Below are 27,701 nucleotides of genomic sequence, written 5' to 3' on the forward strand. Positions count from 1 at the left end.
TTTGAACCATTTGTGACCTTATCTATTCGTGCTCTTGAGAGTGAGCAGACGCTCAAACATAGCTGCAAGTGCTGAATAAATTGTTCAAATGGCTCTGAGCACTATGGGACTTAACAGCTATGGTCATCAGTCCCCTAGAACTTAGAACTACTGTAACCTAACTAACCTAAGGACATCACACAACATCCAGTCATCACGAGGCAGAGAAAGTCCCTGACCGCGCCGGAAATCGAACCCGGGCGCGGGAAGCGAGAACGCTACCGCACGACCACGAGCTGCGGACGCTGAATAAATTACTCGTTTATAATAGTGAAAGTCAGGTGGAAACGATGTCATTGCTTTTAGTGAAAGGTTAGTGGGACATCAGCTGCGGCATACAGGAGTAGCTAACTTGGAGCTAGAAGGAACAGTAAAGGGGACAAATTGTAGACTTAAATAGGATGAGAAGATTAGTACAGGAAAGTAAAAGATGGGTAACAGAATCAAACCACTCGAGAGGGTGATGTCTTAAAAAATAGTACGTTGATTGACACTTTTCTCCGTACATTGAACTTCAGGCAACGCAAGATGCTAATGCAAGTCCAGAGCTGCGATATCTTGCCTTGGAATATTGCTGCATCCGTTGTGTCCAACCTGTAGGAGAGGCCAAACTCGTCTCGCATAGTGTAAACCCTTCCGAACAGGCCATGAAGACCCAACGGTACCGACCGGCCACCGTGTCATCATCAGCCCACAGGCAGCACTGAATGAGGATATGGAGGGGCATGTGGTCAGCACACCGCTCTTCCGGCTGTTGTCAGTTTTCGTGACCGGAGCCGCTGCTCCTCAGTTTGCCTCACAAGGGTTGAGTAAACCCCGCTTGCCAACAGTGCTGGACAGACCGGATGGTCACCTATCCAAGTGCTAGCCCAGTCCGACAGCGCCTAACTTCGGTGGTCTGACGGGAACCATTGTGACCACTCCGGCAAGGCCGTTGGCTCACCTAGTGTAAGAGATCAGTAAATTTGTATGCGATTCTGCTCGACGACTTAGACCTGCAGAGCCGGCCGGAGTGGCCGAGCGGTTAAAGGCGCTACAGTCTGGAACCGCACGACCGCTACGGTCGCAGGTTCGAATCCTGCCTCGGGCATGGATGTGTGTGATGTCCTTAGGTTAGTTCGGTTTAAGTAGTTCTAAGTTCTAGGGGACTTATGACCACAGCAGTTGAGTCCCATAGTGCTCAGAGCCATTTGAACCATTTAGACCTGCAGAAGATTCGTTACATATTGTGTGGGGGAGGAATAGAGTATAAATCCCCTCCCAGCTATGGTGAGATGCGTTTCCCGCAGTTTCGCTAAATGGCGGGATGATCTGTGTAAGGTAGTGTTGTCTTTTTTCAGTATTTACCAGCTGAGCTACTGCGGCGGTTCTACGGTCCATACACCAGCGTCGTCAGCAAATTATCGTAATTGCTGCCCAGCCTATCTGTCATATCACTTACGTATACACAGAATATGAGCAGTTCTGTCACACTTCCCTGAGGTACTCCTGACTATGCCATTGTCTCTGATGAGGAAAATCAGGCAGATCAAATTACGGACTGTATGGAGAGTGATCAAATGCATTTCATCGGAAAAGCTGCAGGAGCATCTTCATTGCCCCAGCGGAGTGCGGCCGAGGATTATCGTAAAGAAGGACATGGATGACCGTTACGTTATGTGGGTTGCACGAAATCAGTCGAAACCTCTCAGCAGGCACTCACACTTGGCCGCTGGACCTGATGGGATACCAGTTCGATTTTACACAGAGTACGCGAAGGAACTTGCCCCCCTTCTCGCAGCGGTGTACCGTAGGTCTCTAGAAGATCGTAGCGTTCCAAAGCATTGGAAAAGAGCACAGGTTATCCCCGTTTTCAAGAAAGGACGTCGAACAGATGTGCAGAACTATAGACCTATATCTCTAACGTCGATCAGTTGTAGAATTTAGGAACACGTATTATGTTCGAGTATAATGACTTTTCTGCAGACTAGAAATCTACTCTGTAGGAATCAGCATGGGTTTCGAAAAAGATGATCGTGTGAAACCCAGCTCGCGCTATTCGTCCACGAGACTCAGAGAGCCATAGACACGGATTCCGAGGTCGATGCCGTGTTTCTTGACTTCCGCAAGGCGTTCGATACAGTTCCCCACAGTCGCTTAATGAACAAAGTAAGAGCATATGGACTATCGGACTAATTGTATGATTGGATTGAAGAGTTCCTAGAAAACAGAAGGCAGCATGTCATTCTCAATGGAGAGAAGTCTTCCGAAGTAAGAGTGATTTCAGGTGTGCCGCAGGGGAGTGTCGTAGGACCGTTGCTATTCACAGTATACATAAATGACCTTGTGGATAACATCGGAAGTTCACTGAGACTTTTTGCGGTTGATGCTGTGGTATATCGAGAGGTTGTAACAATGGAAAATTGTACTTAATTGCAGGAGGATCTGCAGCGAATTGGCGCATGGTGCAGGGAATGGCAATTGAATCTCAATGTAGACAAGTGTACTGTGCTGCGAATACATAGAAAGAAAGATCCCTTATCATTTAGCTACAAAATAGCAGGTCAGCAACTGGAAGCAATTAATTCCATAAATTACTTGGGAGTAGGCATTAGGAGTGATTTGAAATGGAATGATCATATAAAGTTGATCGTCGGTAAAGCAGATGCCAGACTGAGATTCATTGGAAGAATCCTGAGGAAATGCAATCCGAAAACAAAGGAAGTAGGTTACAGTACGCTTGTTCGCCCACTGCTTGAATACTGCTCAGCAGTGTGGGATCCGTACCAGATAGGGTTGATAGAAGATATAGAGAAGATCCAACGGAGAGCAGCGCGCTTCGTTACAGGATCATTTAGTAATCGCGAAAGCGTTACGGAGATGATAGATAAACTCCAGTGGAAGACTCTGCAGGAGAGACGCTGAGTAGCTCGGTTCGGGCTTTTGTTGAAGTTTCGAGAACATACTTTCACCGAGGAGTCAAGCAGTATATTGCTCCCTCCTACGTATATCTCGCGAAGAGACTATGAGGATAAAATCAGAGAGATCAGAGCCCACACACAGACACACCGACAAGTCTTCTCTCCACGAGCAATACTAGACTGGAATAGAAGGGAGAACCGATAGAGGTACTCAAGGTACCCTCCGCCACACACCGTCAGGTAGCTTGCGGAGAATGGATGTAGATCTAGATGTAGAAAGGCATTGTTTTATGGGCATGTTTACGTGCTCACCGTGCGCTCAGCACCGAAAAGTATGACATGACGGTAGACAGGTGTATTAGAGACACTGTGCAACGCATCTGATCATAGCTTCAGCAGATTTTCAATGTGGTTATAATTTCGCGACCGATCGGAGAAGAAAAGAGCCCTCTAACCTGACGTACTGTCCAATGAGTCACATGTCACTATTGTAGAGCAAAATCACTAGCTACGGTATCAAATTCCAATTTATCTTAACTATTGTGTGTGCTTTAGTCATCAACCCAGAGGTAGATTTGATGCAGTTCTGCATTCGTGTCGCCTGCCAGCTATCTTTCGTTCTAGATTGCCTCTCGCATCCCACATCAACGACGAACTGTTCTGGACACTCATATGTAGCCCTCCTCCCGCGGTTCTTTTCTTCGATCGTCCGTCTAACTGAAGTTCCCAGCACTGACTCAAGTCAAAATACACACCAAACCTTTACATCTCTTCGTTTCAATAAATTATTTATTAGACATTTTTCTCGTTACAGGACGTCTCCATTCTTACTCGGTGATTCGCTCAGTTCCTTAAAACCTACTGAAACACTACATATCAGTGGTTTCCAAGCATTTAATTTGTCTTTCCTATTGTCGGGCCGACCTAAAATCTGAGGTAAGCTTGGATTGTTCTCGCTCTATTGATTAATGGTTCAAATGGCTCTGAGCACTACGCGACTTAACTTCTGAGGTCATCAGTCGCCTAAAACTTAGAACTGATTAAACCCAAATAACCTAAGGACATCACACACATCCATGCCCGAGGCAGGATTCGAACCTGCGACCGTAACGGTCGCTCGGCTCCAGACTGTAGCGCCTAGAACCGCATGGCCACTCCGGCCGGCTCCTATTGACTAATGTTCAGTGCACGCCGATTTAGATAATCTGCCGAGTAAAGCCTGCCGAACATAAAATCGGTCCTCCACACCAACATTTCTTCCTATGAGACGAACCGAATAAACCTGAACTACCTCAGTGGGTCCCCCTCCGAAATCTCGTAGAAATGGGAAAGTTGTTTTACTGATCTCAGTAGCTCTGCTAGAATCAGAAGTACCGCCCGTTTTCGGCAAGTTGATTGTTAATTTCAATGAGGACCTTTCTACTGTATAATTCCGCGCTTGATCTGCTCGTGTTGTTCGTTCATACCTTAGTCGGTCGCGGTTTGTGAAGTCTGTGTGCGTGTAATTGGGGCCGCGTGATTCATTCGCAATCTTCAGATTACAGAGACACGGGGAACACACTTCCACAGCCGCCTTTTATTGTGAAAAAATATTGGAAGACAGACTCATTGGTTATAACACAACGGGCATTCCGAAGAGAGCACAATGTGCATGATGCTCCAGGAAAGGTAACAAGTTTTTCGATAGTAAGGAAGCTTGGAGACAACTGTTTTATTAGGCAGTGGGAGTGGTAGACATAGACCTTCACTGAGTGCAGAGGTTATTGATAATGAGAGACCTTAACTTTTCCCGGCGAATAGAATGTTCAAATAACTTACGGGTTTGCTGCCGGGTGACGTCGTCGACCACCGCCGATATTTCAACAGGAACACACCCTGCCATTCTCAAGGCACAACTTGAGAATGGCAGGGTGTGCTCCTGTCGAAATATCGGCGGTGGTCGACGACGTCACCCGGCAGCAAACCCGTAAGTTATTTGCACGTTATTGATAATGTTTGAAGGCGCTTGGAGTACTTTCCAAGGAAATGGTAGCGTGATTGAGACAGGAGAAAGGCATTTCATATCGCATATGTCAGAGAGCTGCGATGAAGTCAGCATTGCGACGGTACAGAGTCCACGTGATACAAGAAACAGATCATGAGAAAAAAATGTGGTGGAGTCGATGGTTTCAGGGCTTTCTTATTCAATGTCCAGGCTTGGATTACAGATGAGGCATGATTCTATCTGCCAGGTTACACCAGCACACGAAATGGCAGATACTGGGCTGGTGTAAACCCCTACGTAATCCACAAATCACCAGTACGTGATCATGAGGTTGGATTCATTCTTTTTTCATTTTGACAAAACTGAAGGGCTACCTGTTCAATTGTTAAAAACCATTCAGCAGCCAAGATTGCATAGAATAATTATTTTTATTTAAGGCCATCGCTTTCAACAGACTACGCTGTCATCTTCAGGTGTGAACATCTGTTACAATAAAAGATTTAAAGAACTGAAGATGACAGCGTAGTCTGTAGAAACAGGTTGTCTTAAATAAAAAAATATTTTATGCGATCGTTGTTTTGAAATGGTTCGAGATGTCAGCTTCCAGGACTGTTGGCTTCATTTCACAGAAATTTTCGGAATGTGATGAAAAGAGTACAGTTGCGCATCGATGGTGATTGAAGGGCACTTCCAGCGTATTCTTCGAGGTCTTTGTATGTATGTTTGCTTTTTGGAAGACTGTGTATTACCATCTCCCAAAATTGCAAATGTGTCGTATTATTGGCTCAAGTGTTAAGGCTCATTAAAGTATGGCCATTAAAATTGCTACACCAAGGAGAACTGCAGATGATAAACGGGTATTCATTGGAAAAAATATATTGTATTAGAACTGACATGTGATTACATTTTCACTCAATTTGGGTGCATAGATCCTGAGAAATCAGTACGCAGAACAACCACCTCTGGCCGTAAAACGGCCTTTATACGCCTAGGCATTGAGTCGAACAGAGCTTGGATGGCGTGTACAGGTACAGCTGCCCATGCAGCTTCAACACGATACCATAGTTCATCAAGAGTAGTGACTGGCGTATTGTGACGAGCTAGTTGCTCGGCTACCATAGACCAGACGTTTTCAATTGGTGAGAGATCTGGAGAATATGCTGGCCAGGGAAGCAGTCGAACATTTTCTGTGTCCAGAAAGGCCCGCACAGAACCTGCAACATGCGGTCGTGCATTATCCTGCTGAAATGTAGGGTTTCGCAGGGATCGAATGAAGGTTAGAGCCGCGGGACGTAACACATCTGAAACGTAACGTCCACTGTTAAAAGTGCCATCAATGCGGACAAGAGGTGACCGAGACGTGTAACCAATGGCATCCCATACCATCACGCCGGCGATACGCCAGTATAGCGATGACGAGTACACGCTTCCAATGTGCGTTCACCGCTATGTCGCCAAACACGGACGCTACCATCATGTTGCTGTAAACAGAACCTGGATTCATCCGGAAAAATGACGTTTCGGCATTCGTGCAGTCAGGTTCGTCTTTTGAGTACACCATCGCAGGCGCTCGTGTCTGTGATGCAGCGTCAAGCGTAACCGCAGCCATGGTCTCCGAGCTGATAGTCCATGCTGCTGCAAACGTCGTCGAACTGTTCGTGCAGATGGTTGTTGTCTTGCAAACGTCCCCATGTTTTGACTCAGGGATCGAGACGTGGCTGCACGATCCGTTACAGCCGTGCGGATAAGATGCCTGCCATGTCGACTGCTAGTGATAGGAGGCCATTGGGATCCAGCACGACGTTCCGCATTACCCTCTTGAACCCACCGATTCCGTATTCTGCTAACAGTAATTGGATCTCGACCAACCCGAGCAGCAATGTCGCTTTACGATAAACCGCAATCGCGATAGGCTACAATCCGACCTTTATCAAAGTCGGAAACGTGATGGTACGCATTTCTCCTCCTTACACGAGGCATCACAACAACGTTTCACCAGGCAACGCCGGTCAACTGTTGTTTGTGTATGAGAAATCGGTTGGAAACTTTCCTGATGTCAACACGTTGTAGGTGTCGCCACCGGCACCAACCTTGTGTGAATGCTCTGAAAAGCTAATCATTTGCATATCACAGCATCTTTTTCCTGTCGGTTAAATTTCACGTCTGTAGCACGTCATCTTCGTGGTGTAGCAGTTTTAATGGACAGTAGTGTATTTTATGTGATCTTGGTTTTGAAATGGTTTGAGATGTCAGCTTCGAGAACTGTTGGCTTTATTTCACAGAAATTCGCGGAATGTGGTGAAAAGGGTACAGTTGTGCATCGATAGTGGTGAAGGGCACTTCCAGTATATGCTATGAGGACTTTGTATGTACGTCTGCTTTCTGGAAGATTTTGTATCATCTCCCAAAATTACAAATGTGTCCTATTATTCGTTCACGTGTTGCAACTCATTAAAGTAGTTCGGGTTTGTATGGATGACACTGTACTTTCCTAGACGGTTTCTTGAATAACTTCATGGAGTTACGGTCTATATCGTTGTCTAGTTCACTCTACCATTCCGGCTGAAGAGAGTCATTGTGCACAAGGGGTTGAACTCGAAGCTTCCTTGCGACAGTATACAGTAGAGCTGCATGGGCGCCGCGTGTTGACACGGACTGTGTGTATGCGCAGGTGGTACCGGCTCCGGAGACGTGAGCGACAGCAGCAACAGCAGCAGCACGACCGCATCCGCGGCCACGCCGCACCCCGTGCCCAGGGGCTCCTCCGCCGCCGCCACCGCCCCCGCGTCCACACAAGTTCCGCCGGGCAGCGCTGCGCCGCCGTCCGACATCGCCACGACGCTGGTACCCGTGACGTCAGTGCTCGCCCTCTTTGTGTTCGCTGGCGCCGCCTACGTGCTGCGCAAGCGATACTGTGCACCGAGGCCCAAGGGCAAGGACGACATGGTGTGTATCACGTGGGTCTACTCATACATGTGACAAGTCACATATAGCTTTACAGTGAAATGAATACCCCTAGCTGCATAGCTGCATACAGGCGTTTATAAGTCAACGGCGATAGTTGAAAATGTGTGCCCCGACTGGGAATCGAACCCGGGATTTCCTGCTTACATGGCAGATGCTCTGTACATATGAGCCACCGAGGACACACAAGATAGTGCGACTGCAGGGACGTATCTCTGACACGCCTGCCATGAGACCAACATTCCCAACTTATTGTCCCGCAGGCTCAACGGCCATTTGACCATCTTCTTCTGTGCGGATGCACAAACAGTGCTCGAACTCTTACGGGAATCGGCAAAAAGCAGCGAGTAATGAGTATAATGGGCAGGGGCACTACGAATATAGTGCGGGACAATATGTTGGGAATGTGGGTTTCACGGGAGGCGTGTCAGAGATAAGTCGCACTATCCTTATGTGTCCTCGGTGGCCCAGGTGGACAGAACGTCTGTCGTGTAAGCAGGAGATCCCGGATTCGCGTCCTGGTCGAGGCACACATTTTCAACTGTCCACTTTGACTTATATCAACGCCTATATGCAGCTATTCAGCTAGGGGTATTCATTTCATTGTAATTTCATTCTAACGAGCTGCATGGTCACCGATGGTATCTGTTCTTTCGGACATGTCCGAAAGAGCAGATGCCATCTTCTCTCTCTCTCTCTCTCTCTCTCTCTCTCTCTCTCTCTCACACACACACACACACATATATATATATATATATATATATAGCTTTCACATCCCAAGATCTAGATCAATACGGATACTCTACAAATCACACTTAAGTGTCTGGCAAAGGCTTCATCGAACCACCATCACAATAATTCCCTATTACTTCAATCTCGTACAGTGCGCAAAAAAAAACCTACAACTATATCTTTCCGTGAGAGCTCTGATTTCCATTATTTTATTATGATGACGGTTTCTCCCTATGAAGATCGATGTCGGCAAAATATTTTCGTATTCGGAGGAGGAAGTTGGTGATTGAAACTTCGTGTGAATATTCCGCCGCAACGAATAACGCCTTTGTTTTAATGGTGGCCGTCCCAAATCCTGTATCACGTACTCCGTTAATCATATCTGGTAAGGATCTCAGACCGCGCATCAGTATTCTAAAAGAGGACGGACGAGCGTAGTGTAGGCAGTCTCTTTAGTACACATTTTCTACGTGTTTCTACGTGTTCTGCCAATAAAACGCAGTCTTTCGTTTGTTTTCCATTCACCATTTTCCATGTGTTCTTTCCAATAAATTATTCGCAATTGTAATCCCTAGGTGTTTAGGTAAATTTATGTCCTTTAGACTTGAAACTTCCTGGCAGATTAAAACTGTGTGCCGGACCGAGACTCGAACTCGGGCCTTTGCCTTTCGCGGGCAAGTGCTCTACCATCTGAGCTACCCAAGCACGACTCACGCCCCGTTCTCACAGCTTTACTTCTGCCAGTGCCTCGTCTCCTACCTTTCAATCTTTACAGAAGCTCTCCTGCGAACCTTGCAGAACTAGCACTCCTTAAAGAAAGGATATTGCGGAGACATGGCTTAGCCATAGCCTCGGGGATGTTTCCTTTAGACTTGACTGATTTATCGTGTAACCTGAGTTTAACGGATTCTGTTTAGTACTCATGTGGATGACCTCAACTTTTCATTATTTAGAGTCAATTACCAATTTACGCACCATGCAGATGTCTTTCGTAAATTGTTTTGCAATTCGTTTTGATCTTCTGGTGATTTTACTAGACGATAAACGACAGCATCATCTGCAACCAACCTAAGACGGCTGCTCAGATGGTCTCCTAAATCGTTTATATCGATAAGGAACGGCAGAGGGTTTACAACACTGCCTTGTGGAGCTCCTGATGTCATTTCTGTTTTACTCGATGACTTTGCGTCAGTTACTACGAACTGTGACCTCTTTGACGGAAATAACGAATCCAGTTACATAACAGGCGATATTCCACAAACACGCAATTTTACTACAAGCTGCTTGTGTGGTACAGTGTCAAAAGCCTTCTGGAAATCTAGAAGTACGGAATCAAATTGAAATCCCTTATCAGTAGCACTCAACACTTCATGCGAGTAAAGAGCTATTTTTGTTTCACAAGAACGATGTTTTCTAAATCCGTGTTGACTGTGTCAGCAGACCGTTCTCTTCGAGGTAATTCATAATATTCGAACACAATATATGTTCCAAGATGCTACAGCATATCGACGTAAATGATACGGGCCTGTAATTTAGTGAATTACTCTTACTACCTTTCTTGAATATTGGTGTGACCTGTGCGACTTTAAAAGCTTTGCGCACGGATCTTTCGTCTAGCGAGCGGTTGTACATGTTTCCATCAGCATATTCCGAAAGGAAACTAACTGGTATACAGTCTGGACGGGAAGACTTTCTTTTGTTGAGAGATTTACATTGCTTCACTATTGCAAGGATATTTACTTCGAAGTTACTCATGTTGGCAGCTGTTCTTAAGTCGAATTCTGGAATATTTACTTCATCTTCTTTGGTGAAGGAATTTCGGAAGACTGTGCTTAGTAACTCTGCTTCAGCAGCACCATCGTCGATAGTATCTCCATTCCTGTCACGCAGAGAAGGCATCAATTGTGTCCTGCCGCTATCATACTTTACATACGACCAGCATCTCTTTGGATTTTCTGCCAGGTTTCGAGACAAAGTTTCGTTGTGGGAACTGTTATAAGCATCTAGGTCCATGCAAGAGTAATACCTCTTATCTCAGCAAAATACCCCCCAGGGGGCTCGCCACTCTATGGCGGGTTCGTGCTTAGCTACCACGGGGCCCCAGCCTTTGCAGCATTTTTTCCCTTCCGTGCTGCATGACTATTCTCTTTCTCCCCTCTCTTGGGAGACATGTCTGGGCTGTTATTGAGAATGTACTGCGTTGTCTGTCGCTGACGTTAGAACAGTCCCACCTTCGTTTTTCGCTCTCTTTCCCTTTCTTTGTTTCCACTCTCCTCTCGTTCCTCCGCTTCAGCGTTTGAGGTTCTTCTTTTTCTTCTTCCTTCCTGTGCGCTTCTGAAGGCCAGCCCACGCGTCTGACGCATAACAGGTGACTGGGTAACGCGTAATTCCCAGCCCCAGGTCGACAGGCACCCCCTGGTACAGGCCAGATCCAGGGAGGGATGATTGCCTGAGCTGCAACCTTCCCCAATTGTCGACTGGTCCCTCTTTTAGGTGTTCAGGAGGTGTGACATGATGTGTGAGCAATCACCTAAGGTGGGAGCGCCCCCTTGTGAAGGGGGCCCCCAGTTGGAAGGAGCGCGCCATCGGAGATTCTGGCAATCATGGGGATTTTCGCGCAATGAGTCAATCATCTTCCCAATCAACGTCTACAAAAAGTATATGTAATGAGACTAATGATTCAAGACCCTTCCTGCTGCACCGCAGTTCCTCGTGCTCTCACATACTGAAGACGGTCAGTCTTTCGCCACTGTAAATCCGTTTATTATTCAGAAAGGTGTCGATGCAATTGCCGGCCCTGTGAAATCCTACTCTCGTTTACGGAATGGCACTTCACGTTTGGAGACTATTTATGATTCTCAAGCACAACAATGGCTTGCTGCCTCGCTTCTCCACGTCTAACCTGTTTGTGTCAAGGACGACAGAACTTTGAAATCTTCCCGTGGTGTAATTTACACCAGGCTGTTCGACAGTCTAACCAAGGCGAAAATCCAGTCTTACTTCTCTGATCAGGGTGTCATTGCCATCCATTGTGTAATGAAAAACGTAGATTCCTCCTTGGTGCCCACCTGCACTCTTTTTCTCGCCTTAGTGGTGCTTCCATCCAAGATCAAGGCAGACTATGAAATTATTCCAGTACAGCCATACATTCCAAACCCAATGTGCTGCTACCAGTGTCATCGTTTCAACCGAACTAGAACATCTTGCCGACACCCAGCCAAATGTTTAACATGCTGTAGGGTTGTGCACGAAGGCGATTGTCCACCTCCTTCTCCTTGCTGTATGAACTGCAATGGCGGCCATGCCGCCTCCTCTCGAGATTGCCCATGTATCTTGATGAGCAGACTATCCAAGACATCTGAATAAAGGAAAAAGTGCCTTACCCAGTCACTCGTAAGTTAGTGGCTAGTCCCAAACCCTGCGTTCTCCTGTCTGGCACTTATAGTTCTGTTCTTGCTGTCCCTCTCTCCATGAAGGACATGGCCATGCAGACATGCTATCTCCAATTCAGTTCTGAGGTTGTGAAATCGCCCAGTGTCAATGTAGCATCGCTATCCCTCCCTTTCTGCTGTGCAACAAGCCATCACACTCTCGCCTCAAGAGGCAAAGCCACCAGCTACACAACCGGTAGGCCAGAAAGTACAGAAGGGGCACTACCGTGAAGACTTCCTCCATCCCTCCAGCCAAACAACAGCAGAGCCTTCCTCTTCTCCTTCACCAACTCGAAGATCCTCTTCGACGGTGTCACCGTCTGATACTGCAGTCCAGCCGGCCTCCATATTGCTGGTGTGCACCACCAACCATTTTTCAGTGTTGAACTGCACAGACCTACCGCACAAGTAAGCCGATGCTTCTATTGACCCCATGGATCAGTTTCCTCCTGCTTCTGTGCCCTGTAGTAGCAACTCTTCCCAAGCCGTCACCCAGCAGCCGCTGAGGTGACACTCCTACTTCTGTACCTCATCAAGGCTCTCCTCCAATGGAACATTCATGGCCTTTGATCCCACAAAGAGGATTTATGGCTGCTTTTAGCATCACAGCATCCCCTTGTACTCTGCCTCCAGGAAACAAAATTGCACCTCATGACCGCTTTAAACTTTCACATTTCTTACCGATTCATTTTGACCTTCCCCCTGAGGTCTGCATTGCTTCTCATGGGGGTGTCAAGCTGCTCTTATGGGATGACACTCATAGTCAACCCATGTTCCTGACCATCCATCTTCAAGCTGTTGCAGTTTGCCTTTTCTTTCCTGACTTTTTCCCTCTACTATTTATGTCCCTCTGTCATTCGATGTCACCAGGGCAGACTTCCTTCAGCTGATTGGGTGGCTACCTCCCGCATTTTTGCTACTTGGTGACTTTAATGCACACCATCCTCTTTGGGGTTCTCCCAGGACATGTCAGAGAGGTGCCCTCTTGGCTGATCTTCTTAACCAACTTAACCTCTTCTACCTTAACACTGTAGCACCCACTTTCCTTTCTGACTCCTCCCACACCTATTCCCATTTGGACCTATCCTTCTGCACTTCCGAACTGACCCATTGTCGTGAGTGGTCCATTCTTTCTGACACCTACTCGAGATACCATTTCCTGTGTGCTATCTGTTTGCTGACTCATACCCCATCCCTGTGCATGCCCAATTAGCAGCTTACTAAGGCTGACTGGCAGCTTTAATGTCGTATCCCAGTCCCTTGGACTTACTCATAACTTTTGCCATTTAGATGTTTCACCCATAAGGTTTGTACTGTCCTGAATACTTCAACTTTGCACTGCATTTCTAGTTGCTGTGCCATTTCAGTCCCATGCTTGATAGACATCCTATGACAACAGTGTAATTTTTTCTGAAATTACATCATAGAAACATTTCAGGTATTCTAATAAAAATTGCTTCTTCATTTCAGAACATTCCTCATGACCGTTTTAGTTCATTTCTACGCTTTAATACTTTTGTCTCCAATTTCAGTTTACAATCTCAATTTTTATTGGCTGTGCACTTAAAAACAAAAATACTGTGGCAAATGACACTATCTTGCTTTAGACTAGGAGAATGATTTTTGTAGCTAGTTGACTAATCTTGCTCAGAAGTAAGCTATCCTATTTAGAAAACTCACAAGTTAGTTACAAGATATTGTTAATCTACTGACAGCATACTGTCACAGATACAAGCCAAAGCTGAACATCTGACAACTGCCTGGATTCACTGAAGACACGGGTATTCAGTCTCAAATGAAGAAATGTTCATTTGGATAAAAAGGCCATCCACCTAACATGGAATTTGCATTAAAGGCACCCAAAACTAACCAAAAGTGATAAATAAAATAAAAAAGGACTGAGAATTGATGACTATCAAAGGCACCAAGCACAGCTTGACAAAAAATGGGAAACATCTAGAAGGGGAGGAAGAAACAAAATCAAACTTGATGGGTTGACAGGGTATGTAACTTTGTTTCAGAGATTACGAAATAGTCAAATTTAAATAGAACTTGGTAGTATAAGCCCACTTACCAGTATGATACGGCACCCCCTCTGGTATGGATGCATGCACTGATTCTGTTCAGAATGTGTTATAATGAATATGACATTGGATCCTTTCCTCATGCAAGATATCTGTAACAGTTCTTAGATATTGTGGATAATGGCATTGGGATGAAGTTGACATCTGAGCTGGTCTCACACATACTCTGTGATATACAGGTCTGGGAAACTTGTTGGCCATGGACGTTCTTCAGAATCAGGCTGACAGTTTGTCAGGACACATGAGGTGTAGATGAGCAATGTCCTTGTGCAATATGGTACTTCCTGTCACATGAGGACAAAGCGTGTCCATGATGTACTGCAGTGCCATCAGTGTTCTCAGTCATTATTATCCATAACTTGAAATCATTCCCGATGGCAACACACACCATTACACTAGGAGTGACACTGCTATACCTTTCCAAAACATTGGAAGAATGGTACCTCTCTTCAGGTCACCACTGTACGCACTGACAGTGGTGATTCAGGGTACTGCAAAACTTGATATTCATCACTGAACACAGTTCATGCATCCCAGTCATCACAGTACAATAAATGATATGAAGGGGGTGGAAGGCCATCAGAGTGACTGATACCTTATGAACAACTGATTGTGGTGAAATTCGATCAGTATCCAGGGCAACACAAGCCCTCCACTTTCATTTATACTTTACCTCCTCTATTTTACCACAGGTAACATTTAAGTGTTCACATTTGTACTAGAAATGTAGAACATGTGAGGAGCTGAGGGTAAGAGTATTTTGCCACATCAAGGGAGAACACTGAGATTCTGTATAGATTCAGCAACCTGATACTTTGTAAAAAAAAGTCCTTGTCCAGCACAGATGTAGCACTATGGTCGCGAATCCGTTATTCTTGGAGTGAGGCTGCAAGAAACTAGTGATATGTATATATCAATTGTATGAAATACTCTGTCAAATTCCAATTTTGGGATTGCATATTATTCTTATGTAATCACACAAATCACACTGGAACAATGATTCAAGCTGCATCAATGTATTTTGCAAACTTTCATCTACAAAGTCACATGTATCACATTCCATATTGGAGACATTAATAAATCTTTGAGAAAATACTTTCATAAACTAAGTTACACATTTACTCTTATCTTCTATGCTTCACAAGCAGAGTCACAATTGTTTTATATCATTTTATACATCAAAATGCCCCACGAATCTGGAAATTCCAAGAATCAACCAGCCAGCCAAATAGAGCCCCACAATGAAACTCTTTCAAATTCTGTCAGCTGCTGACTATACTTTCTCACATGAGTACACAGCATCTCCATTTCCTTTACAGCGATCACTCAACATCTGATGCTGTTCATGCTCCTTGTATACCCTACTAGGCCTAGTAACAACATGAAACATGAACAACATTTTTGCAGTTTGGAGGATGTTCTGCCTGTTAAGAGGATTGCAGCTCAGACGTTTATGTACCTGCATATATGAACGAAATTACAGTGACATCTAAGTATGTCTTCTGGATGCTTTTTGTCATACAGAGTACAAAGTAGCAGAAGACATTAAAGACTTGTACTCTCTATGAACAAATATTACACAACAAAAGAAAATTTGAAATGAGGAGAACAAAAAGAATTCTTTAGATGGGTAGTGTAAAGAACGAGGTGGTCCTGAGAAGCAAGAGTGAGGGAGCAGATGCAGTTTCTGAATACTAGAAAGAACAGAAGGAATGAAGGGCTTACAAAATTCTTTAGAAGCGTATGTGGAAGGGAACAGGAGGCAAGAGAGGAAGAGACTTGATATCCTGGATAATTACTCAACGACATAACATACAGCAGCATTAAGGTACCCGGGCACCAACTGCGATGTGCAGTCTGCTTCGTTTATTTTCACTTCATCAAAATTAAACCATTCAGGAACTCGGTCCTCTCACAGATTCCAATACAGTTTTGAGCACACCAGGTAAGACCATAGACAGTTAACTGTCCCAAAGGAAGGTCTTGCAGCTGCGAAGAAGCATAGCTCATCATCTCTTTTCAACACTCTTTGTAACTTTATTCACAGATATTAGTTTTCATTATGGACTGAAGCTCCTGAAACTACAACGAAATTCGATATATAAAACTAATTCACATTACACAAAAAATAACAGTATTGATTTTACGTAATACATCATATTTCGTCTGTAAATGCAGAATCATTACAATCCAAAATAAAGAATGTTAACAAAGAGAAGAGAAACGAGAAAAACAAAAAAATAAAGAGAAAATACATACTGACTTTGTTAATGTTTTACAAAATGATCAGTAGTAATAGAACAACAATAAACAACTTAAGCCAAAGAAGCCAGTTACAGAGTAAAAGAGAAGCAGAAGGGAAATCACAGATCACTTTTATAAAAATGACAAGCAAACACACACATTTAATGTCTAATTGATACATTTGCCCATTCTCGTTTGTCATCCAAATTCACACCATGCCATGTTAGTTGTAGACAGTATCATTGATTGGGATGTACACAGTTGGGAAGGTAGTCATTATCCAATGTGTCATTCGAGGGCTTGATATAGATGGTTTAGCCTTATCGCTGCATCATTGCCGCATGACCAGGATAAAAGACATCAACAATCAATAACAAATTGTAGATCACCAGACATCTTCCACAAAGACTTATTGTTTCACGTCTCCAGTAACTAGCATCTTCATTAACCTGAAAAGCATAAAGATACATGCATTATCGGCCTGTTTTTCAAAACCTGGTAGCTGATAGGTGTGCTGTATTACAGTGCCGAATAGTCAAACTTCATTTCAGTATTGCATATATGGTGAAATAAAAGTACATAATGGGAACAGAATGGTGTGTTGCTACTGTAATTTTCCCCTCATCACTATTCTCTCTGTATTATCTATCATTCTGTTAAAGTCAGCTAGACACAAGAATGGTCATCGACATTGTCTATTCCCAAAATTTTGTAACAGTGATGTTTTTTAAAGTACGTTGTTCAAATGAATTCGTTTTTCGCACTTATTTTTTCTCCACTTTTTTCTTGGTGTTATCCTACTTTGATTGAAGGGTAGCACAAAATGAAGGTCACACATGTTGGATCCATCACTTGTTTGTCATGTCAGACCTAATGTCATTTTTTCCTGCTTACACATTACCGATTATTGCTCCTTCTCGACTTGACAATTGTTATATGAGTATTTCTGTGGCCGGATCCAAGTCCTGTATCCTAATCATAATTTATTCTAATGTGTGAGGAGATATCACTTTCAACATTCTTCTGTGGATCATGTTGGTGTGCACCCATATTTTAACTATTTGTGTTTTTGGAAACAGACCAGTGTTTAACTAAGCATTTGTGGAAAACCACCTGAAAACCATACTTTGACTGGGCAGCCAGACCAATGTTCATTGACATGGTATACAGACTTTATCTGGATGTGTTTTGCCTCAATTTCTCACAACTCAGTACAGTACACTTAGTCACCTGGTGAGGCATGTCTGCTAGTCAGGCACATGCACGGTGCATGTCATATCAGTGAGCATGCTATCTGAGTTTGACTGATTCCAAATTGTGATGGCCCCCTTGCTGTACTTTTCGCAGCTAGGTTTTTGAAGATAAATACCCCATATTGGAATCCATGTTGTTCTTGACATTCAGTTATTCTACTTCTTTAAGTCATTTGTAGGATATGGCCAGGGATTCTCACCATCAATCTCTCCTGTTTACCTGTTAAATATTTTTCACCCCTCTGGAGTTTTGTCTTTCCTAAAGCGTCCGTCAAAAATCACTGTCAATATATAAAAAAGTATGGATGGAGCTATTTTAATCAGTTCTAGATAAATTAATCCTGGACCCGGTGCCTTTTCATTTCTCGTGACATTAGTTCCATACTGGACTTGATTGTGGGTTATAGGTGGAATATTACCAATATTAATTTCAAATGTCTGGTGGGTTCTCAGTGAAAACGTCTCTCTCCCAGTCGGTAGTTCTTGGTAGTGTTTACCCATTCTTGGATGCCAATGAGGTTTAATGAGGTTTGTATGTGATAGATCTTTATTCTATGTTCTCATTGTTTTTAAAACCTTGCAAGCTTCATGTGCTCATGTGTTCCCTAAGCTTTTTCCTCTCTCTTTGCCAATTTTCTGCCAAGGTTCATTCTTAGCCTTAATCAATGTTCTCGGTTTATCCTTATACAGGCAAAATTAAAACCACCAAGATCCCTCTTACATCTAACAAGGCATACTACATATTTTGCATTATGTTCGCATGGAGTTTATAAAGGACAATTTACATTCAGTATACTACTTGTGTGACAAGACGTGCCCAAGATTTTCATGGAAAGCCTCGGATACCACTGTGTTGCATCTTGAACAAGTCTGGGGCAGGGTGGTCAGATGATCACTCTACTCCAGAAATCACCTTTAATGTTGCGTGGCTTAGAGTAAAAAATGGTGTAATGGGAGACCCCACAAAAATATATACTCAAACCTTCCTTGATTTAATACAACGTTTAGAGTTTCTGATCGCAGCATGCCACATTGAGGTCAGAATCTATGTACAGTTATTTAATCTTAATAATCTGTGTTGTCATGCACTTAATCATTTCAGATACAATTCCTTTCTGGTGCATTGTTACAATATGACATAGATTAACTTACTGTATTAGGGGAAACAGAGACCACCTCCTAAAGAAAGTCTGCTCTGGTGCCAGTTTCCGATGTTGCACAACTGTTTCTGATAATTGATGAAGCAATTAGAGTTTTAAACATGGCTTGAATGTATGACAGCCAATGATAAATGTGCAGACTGTTGACTAATGCAGTTAGATATTCGGGTATGTTTTTCACTCTAGGACCAGTTCATTAGTGGCTATGACCATGCATTTTCTTACAATAACAATTGTTGGGTAAGTATTGGTTGTTTATGTGCACATGCACGAGTGTTTTGCCAACAGCTAATCTGGACGTATCTCATGTTGCAGAGGAAAGAGGTGTCTGTTTCTGGAGCGCCGCTGGAGGAACCCATGGCACTCGGCCACTGGAGGGGACCACGAGCCCACAGCAACCGCTACGAGGGCCGCGAAGGCGAGGAACCACACCCCACGACACAGGTCAGTATATACCAACTCATCCATCTGCCTCCGATACCAGAAGGAAGCACTGTGGCAAATTATCCAATCCCAATGTTAAACTGCCAGAGTGGTTTCACGAGGAGGCATGGCAGGAGCATGAAGAGTATTTTCCACACCTACATCCCTGCTGTGGAAGCCACCTGATGGTGTATGGCTGATGTTGCAATCTGTTACCGCTATCATTGCTCCACCTCTCTTTGAGTGCTCTGTTAGCAAATGATGCCTGGATAGAATGAGAATAAACCTCCATATCAGCTCAGATTTGTTCATCTTGGCAACTTCCCGAGACTTGTGTGGGAGAAAGTAAGATGTTGCCCTGACTCTTCTTCGAATGTAAACATGCTGAATTGAAAGAGTAAACCTGTCCGTGATACACAATGTCTCTCTTATAGCATCTGCCAGTAGAGATTCTTCAGCTTCTCCATAGTGCTCATGCAGTTGGTAAATGATTCTGAGACAAAACTTGGCACTCTTCATTGGATCTCTCCTATATCTACCATTAGTCTGATTTGCTAAGGATTAATGACTAATACTGAAGAATCGAAGTTTTTTTGTAAGCAATCTTTTTCAATGGATTACATTTTCTTGAGACTCTCCCAATGAAGCTCAACCTGACATCTTTTCCAGCAAAGGTTTCACATGAGCATTGTGCTTCAGGGCCCTCTGGTTGATTACTCTTAATTTCTTACTCCATCCAGTAATTTTTTGTCAATTGCTGGAAAGCTTTACTTGCTGTTGCCAGTCTATACTTTATATCATTTACTTGTGCCATTGTCATCTATTTTGCTACCCAAGTAAGAAGACTCATCTCAAGCTTTTAGTATCTCGCTTCCTAATGTAATTACCTAGCCGTATGTGTCTTAATTCTACTACACACGGTAACCATTGTTTATCTTTGTTGTTGTCATTTTATGAGCTCTTTGGAAGAAGTTGTACATTGCGATCTTACAATTAAATTGATGTTTCTGAAAGAATTACATTGTAATTGGCTTATTTCAACATTTTAATTTCTTGCATTAGAAGTTGAATTCCTTTTCCAAATTATGCCTTGGTTTTCTATAGTATTTGCTTCAGTGCAAGTTATAGGTGGTAAATATGTATCATTCCCATCTTAACTACAACCCCTACTTTAGTTTGTTCCACTCTTAGAATTGTCGTCTGGTTTCTGCAGATATTGTAAATATCCTTTGCTCCTTCTCCAAAAGGAGAGTTATCAGAGATAACATCACGTATAGAAAAGCCTATTCAAGATAACGCTTTCCTAACCTTTTGCTAAATCTACTGATGCTGGTTTTCTTCCTTCGAACTGTTTTCCAAACTAAGTCGTTGGGTCCGTATTGCCTCACATGTTCCTACGTTTCTCAGAACCCAAACTGTTCCCCAAGATTCAGCTCTATCAGATGTTCCATTCCTCTGTAGATGTTTATTGTTAGATTCTTGTTTGTAATCATAACATATTAAACTGGTAATTCACTGATTTAATATTTTGTTAGGTTGGTGCTTAAGTTCGTACCATTTTTGTTTTGCATGCTGGTATAACAGTTACTATGAGTTTGTTTATCGATTGTCAGTTTTTATGTGTAGTTCACCGTTGCTGTTTGAGTTTTTGTATTTTGTCATTTCAGTTATGTAGCTGTGGACACTAGAAAATAGTGTGTCAAGTAGAGAAATGGGAACATTTCAGATGTATTTTCTCTTTGAGTTCAGTAGAGGCCTGACAGCAGTGGAGGCAGCCAAAAACATTGGCACTTTGTATGGGGATAATGCCATTGAACAGAACATGGAAATAAAGTAGTTTTCTCAATTTAAGAATGAGGTTTTTGACATTAGTGACTCTCTATGTTCAGAAAGACCTTAGAGGTTTGATGAAGATCATTGAGACACACTAATCCACAATGGTTCACATTAGTGTACTCGAGAACTAGCAGATGTGATTCACTGTGATTGTTCCACCATTATGCAACATTTACATGAACTGGGGAAGGATCAAAAGTTGCGTGTATGGGTACCGCATGCTCTGAGCCAAAATCACATAAATCAGCAGGTTGCCATATGTGCAACTCTACTTACTCGTCATCAATTGGCTCGTGAACAATGCTAACCATTCCTCTTGCATATCGTTATTGGTGTCGAAAAATTGTATCTTTATGCTAACATAAGGAAAAGAAAGGTTTTGCATCTGGTGGAACAGTGACAGTGTCATGTACTATGAATTGATTCCCGGAAGTGTAACTATCACTGTTGACAGTAAATGTCAACAACTGAGATGTCTTGCAGATACAAACCAAGGTAAACGACTAGAAAGATTGCATGAAGTGATGCTACTCCATGATAATGCACTCCTGCATTCTGCAGGACTAATAAAAAAACACTAGCATTGGCAGACTGTTGTAAATACTGAAGGAGAATTTATTATTAATGATTAAAGTCTCTGTTAAATTTATTAAACTTGTGGGAAAAAGCTACGAACTGATGCAACAGACTAATGCTATTTTCTATGTACATCATACTTCGCAAACCATCGAATGGTATGTGACAGAGGGTACTTTCTGTACCACTGAGCCCTCCAACCCTGTTGCACTCATGAATAGTGTGTGAGAACAATGATTGTCGGTAAGCATCTGCATTTCTCAAATTTTCTCCTCGTGATCATTACCTGAGACGTACGTGGGAGAAAGTAACATGTTTTATATTATGACACGGCTGTACATCAGAGTGATTTTAATGCTGTCTTTACTTGCCTAAGATTTAAAAACCAGAGGGTTTTCTTTGGAGTACCGGTAAGAAACGTGAGATGTGTCTTCCGCAGCTGTCCAACGCTAAACCTGCTGACCGCTGGGAGTTTCCACGCCATCGCCTGAAGGTGTTCAACATCCTCGGAGAGGGCTGCTTTGGGCAGGTGTGGCGCTGTGAGGCTCTGGACATTGACGGTAAGTCTACACAAACAGCATACACGTTTTCAGATGATGTTCTGCAGCACGCGTTTAGGGTCCAAAGGCAATATAATTATATTGAATTTTGTAGCTACTACGTTAGCCACAGTGACTGATGTGACTAAATTGCAGTGTCTTCCAATATATCTGGCTCAGACTCTTCCTCATGAAACAAGGGTTCAGTGACTGTTTCAAGAATCCCCCAATGCCGCCTTGGGAACGGTTCTAGTGTAGATGGTTTAGCGTTTCCTTGCTCCAAGCTGTTGATAACTGTCAAAAGTACTGCACGGATAAATGTGGCAAGTACTTGTGATGCGACGTCATTTAGGCAGTTCTGGTGTCCAATGCTTGGGGAAGCATGGAATTAATGGAAGATATCACATGGATTCATGATAAAAACCTCTTGCTCGTCTTCCAAAGGCAGGATAGAAACTGGAGTATCCATGCACAAGTAGACTTAACCATTTTGGCTACAAACGTTGAGGACATAGCAACTTCATCAGGATTCAGCTTTTCATGATTTCGATGTAAAGGAAATGTAACGGTCTACTGTTCGTAATAAGTATTTTGCAGTGGCTTACTATGTGCTCCCATATCAAATTTCTTATGTCCATTCAAGAACACACAAGATGATCAATATCACAACAACGTGCTTCTGATAATAACTATTTTGTTGGATAGAAAAGTTGATGAGAGAACCACACTAAATACTGGGATTGAATTTATCCCTGATTTGTTTACCGACCATCATCAAAAATGTACTTACAAAACAACTTTGTTCATGGATGACGTATTATTTGATCAGTAAGACCTTCTCCAAAACAGTGTTAAACGGATTCTAGACGAAGGAAGTACCTATGCCAATTTTTCATTCTGTTAGCATCACGCTCCCACTAGCTGCCAAGGCCCTCTCCACTGTACTGTACTTGTCAATTCTGGCAAAAGAATACTTTTTTCTCATCATATGCTATTTCTAAATTAAAGAGTCAACACTGCTTGTATTGCCCCAGAATAGCTTTTTTTTTTTTTTTTTTTTTTTTTTTTGCTGTATTCTTTAACTGAAACAAGTTTTATTAAAATCCATAGACTCATCGACAGTGAGCAAGCAGATTACCGTAAATGTGTTCTTGCTATCTCCAGGAAGGCAGAAACAGCCGTTGTGGTAAAACTTTCAGCTCGTCTGACTCAGATGTCACAATGGAGAATGCACATAAATGGTTGTTAGTTCAGTATCTGATATATTTTAGAATGCCTGTCACACGTGGATCGTATAATGAAGCACAAATTTAGTGTGTATCTGGACACAATTACATGAAACAAGACACTGGTTTAGTCTGCCATTCCTAGAATGTTTGAAAATTCTTCTATGAACACTATACAAAAGTGAGAGTACTGTGTTCTTCTGGCTATTCGGTTTTTATAGTGTTTGAGATACCATTGAATGGGATATGCATTTCTCATATTCTGCCTCTATCAGTTGCACGAGTTGTCAACAACTGCTAAGTTGTTGTGCGTCATTGTGACTGCCAGTGCTTTTATTACCTCATGACGTCCTTGCAATGACTAATACTTTTTTAGGCTAGTGTATTTATTAGAGCACTTTCAAGTAAGTATAGGAGATTACCATTTTGTTGAAATCGAGTAACAGACACAGCTATTATGATCAAAGCCAGCATGGCCGTTAGTGTGGATAAATTGTCCGAAGAACACACACATGAAATCTCGCAACACAGTACAGTCTGTGACAGCACAATCACCAGCAGGGTCCAGAATGCACATTGATGTCGACTACGATCATTAAAGGAATTTTCCTAAACAAAACGTTACGATTGTGTGGTGGATGCCGCAGTGTGGATGACTATGCTGCTTCTGCAGTTCAGCTCTCACACAGTAAGTGTTCTGAGAATACTAAAGGGGGATTGAATGATGGTCGTGAATACAGATGATGGGATTACTATGTATAGCTATGTCATGATTGGGTTACTATGAATAGCTATATCTGGGAGAGAGAGGATATGGAGTGGCGGAGGGAGGTTGGGTCGAAATGTTGAGCTGGGAAATGTGATCAAAAAGTGATGGTTATTAGTCTAGGAAAGTATGCTGGCTAGGATCCTGCTAGGGTACTACAGCACTGATCTAAGGAAAAGGATATAAGGGTATTGGGGCTAGAGTTTAGCTAAATCTACATCTACACAGATACTCCACAAGCCACCGTATGGTGAGTGGTGGATGATACCATGTACCAATACTTGTCATTATGTTTCCTGTTGCACTCGCAACAGAGCAAGGAAGAAACGACTGTCTATACGCCTCTGTATGATCCCTAATTCCTTGTTTCTTATTTCCGTGGTCCTTACGTGCATTGTATGTTGGTGGCAGTAGAATGGTCCAGTAGTCAGCTTCAAATGCTGGTTCCCTAAATTTTCCCAATAGTGTTTCTCGAAAAGCACACCACCTTCCTTCCAGGGATTCCCATTTGAGCTCCCGAGGCATCTGCAGAACACGTTGTTGGAACCTACCGGAAGCAAATCTAGCAGCCCGCCTCTGAGTTGTTTCGATGTCTTCCTTCAATACGACGTAGTACAGATCCCAAACACTAAAGCAGTACTCTAGAATAGGTGGCACCAGCATCCTGTATGCAGTCTCCTTTACACGTGAAGCACTCTTTACTAAAATTCTCCCAATAAACCAAAGTCGACCATTCGCCTACCCTACCACAGTTCTCACATGCCCGTTCCACCTCTTATTGCTTTGCAATGTTCCACCAAGATATTTAAACGACCTGACTGTGACACGCTAGTAATACTGGGTACGAAAATTACAGTTATGGCTTGTAGGGTGGGTGTCAGGACAGATTTCTGAGTTAGTTGTTCTTGGGCCACAGTGTGATGGGTGTGGTGGAGGGTAAGGGTAAGGTTACTGGTACAGAAGAGGCAACAGTCTAGGTCTGGAAAAGTTCAACAAGACAATGGGGTTCTGACCTGTGGGTTTACAAGATTTGTAGTATTTGGGAGAATGTCCGATGGAATGTATCACCTGGCGGAGGACTTATTTAGGAAAAGGAAGAGAGTGCAGAAGGCGAAGCGAAATGTGTGTGTTCCTGGACTTGTACGGTTATAAAATGTTGGAAGATTCGACATCCATGTTAGGCTGGCGCAGGTAGGATACATTGTGTAAACCTTTGTAGTTGTAGAGGGAACGATCTAGTCCAGACGTACAACCTATTAATTATTTTTTTAAATTTTGCCAGCAGCTGCTTTCGGGAGTGGTTAAATGAGACTGCGGAAGAGTGGCACTGCCCACGTCAGACAGGGTCTCAAGCGTGGCCTGGAGACAGACCTCCCAAAAGTCTGATGCGCTAAATTTGTAGTGTATCCAAACTGCAGGTGGAGTACCAGGGTTCCATTGTAATCACCCTTGTGTCATGTAATTTTTGACGAAAGACATGCAATAGGGGTGTTCTCACTGTTGTAGTAGTAGTCTTGCTTTTATTGTAGCCCCATGTTAACGTCTTCAGTTTGCGATCAAAAGAATCCTGTCGTCACCATCGAGCATGGGTGCCCTAATTTTAGCTTACCTGGGCCGCACTGGAAGAAGACAGGTCGTGTGATAGATGCTCACTTCTTAGGCCGCATTGATATTTGCTTTGGGCCGCGTGCGACCCACAGGCCGTGGGTTGGGCACTCCTTCTGTACCGAAATAAGGATTTACACGCTGCTTGGCAGAAGTCTCTCACTGAACTGTCTCTAATCAACAGCACCTTTCTTAGTATTACAGCTTCATATGATAACACCAGTAGTCTCTTCCGAAATTCGCCATTAGAATTTGACCAATGAGAAGAACAGTTATTAATAAAGATCATGACTATACCTTGATTGAGCTCTAATCCGTAGTGTCCTGTGAAGCGGAATGAGAATACGCTTTCAATGTTTATCCGTCCGTCGGTTGGGGGTGTTTAAACTTAACACTTACCGTGGTGCTGTTCGAGAAGAGCAACATGTATACTTCCAACGTGTTTCATATTCTTTCATTCCAATCAACAATGCACACATCTAGAAGTAACGGTCGTCCATAGTAAACAACGTTCATATTTTGCGACGGAAAAGTTGCAGTGCGAGACAGTGCCAGCGTTAGTTCAAATGGTTCAGATGGCTCTAAGCACTATGGGACTTATCATCTGAGGCCATCAGTCCCCTAGACTTAGAACTACTTCAACCTAACTAGCTTAAGGACATCACACACAGGCATGCCCGAGCCAGGATTCGAACCTGCGACCGTAGCAGCAGCGTGGTTCTGGACTGAGGTGCCTAGAACCGCTCGGCCACAGCGGCCGGCCCAGCGTTAGTAAAAGGCATTTTAGTGGCTGTAGCTCTTGGCTTAGAGATATTTTTACCAGCAGTATTTTGCTCAAAAATGGACATACTTGTCAGTAGGGAGTCATCCGAGATCATTTCCAAATTTTCACTTACATTTCGACTGATTAAATATTTTTATTATTGTACAACATGACTCAAATAATAAATTTTAGTGTATAATTAAAAGATTTGCGAAAGAAGAAAATTTCCTTCTATTTTAGTTTACATCAATACATGAAACATAATAAGTCGATATAGTGTAATTTGAAAAAAAAAATTACTTATGAAGATTTGAAATATCTATAAAGCCGACGTTTCGACCGCCTTTGCATCCGTCATTTTCAACGCTAGTAGACTAAGTAGTGTAGCAGACCTGAAGAGACCGCTGCAAAAACGGTCGAAATCTCGACTTCGTAGCTATTTTAGTCTTTCGTAACGAAGCGACCTTACACACAAAAGCATTTTGTTGAGAATAGTTTGAGTGGCGTATTAGGCTACTAAATATGCGAAATCTCTCTCATTACATAAAGAAGCCATACAACTTGTCGAACAGTTATGTGTTACCAGATTTATTCTGTTCGTGTAAACAAATAAAACTGAAACTTCCTGGCAAATTAAAACTGTGTGCCGGACCGAGACTCGAACTTGGGTCCCGAGTTCGAGTCTCGGTCCGGCACACAGTTTTAATCTGCCAGGAAGTTTCATATCAGCACACTCTCCGCTGCACAGTGAAAATCTCATTCTAGATATAAAACTATCTGTGGCACCTAAACATCTTAAGTAGGAAAAAAATATTGTGACTGAAGTTAACGTATTACTTGTAAAAATACTGAAACATTTCCAATAACGTGAATTTACCCACAAAGTCATTACGTCGCCCCATCCCTCCAGTACGGAGGCCCACGCTATTTGCGGGTCTGAAAGCGAATGGCCGGACCGGCTACGAACAGTGGAGCCATACCACAAGTGGGCTGTTTGGTGGAGTCCACATAGACAAGGCGAGCGGCGCATTCGTCGCCGTGTGACCTGTGGTGGGTCTTTGATGTAAATCTGGTTGTGGCGCCCTCCCTGATGACAGTGCGCGCTTTCGGCTGAATGCGACACTGTGTCCGAGCAGAGTCTGCCCTGTCAATAGAAACGCCACGTGTCAAGGGCGT

General features: G+C 43.2%; 1 protein-coding gene across 1 annotated transcript in view; it reads left to right on the forward strand.

Annotated features, from left to right (window-relative positions):
* The window catches only part of LOC124596169 (tyrosine kinase receptor Cad96Ca), a 500,081-nt gene that overhangs the window by 357,769 nt on the left and 114,611 nt on the right, over positions 1-27,701 (forward strand). Inside the window, exons 4-6 of the mRNA XM_047135210.1 lie at positions 7,595-7,869; positions 19,107-19,235; positions 22,066-22,186. Of these exons, the coding sequence (XP_046991166.1) occupies positions 7,595-7,869; positions 19,107-19,235; positions 22,066-22,186 (525 nt within the window). The remainder of the gene's footprint in view (positions 1-7,594; positions 7,870-19,106; positions 19,236-22,065; positions 22,187-27,701) is intronic.

The sequence above is a fragment of the Schistocerca americana genome, chromosome 1 (genome assembly GCF_021461395.2).
Source record: "Schistocerca americana isolate TAMUIC-IGC-003095 chromosome 1, iqSchAmer2.1, whole genome shotgun sequence".
In the NCBI taxonomy this organism is placed as follows: domain Eukaryota; kingdom Metazoa; phylum Arthropoda; class Insecta; order Orthoptera; family Acrididae; genus Schistocerca; species Schistocerca americana.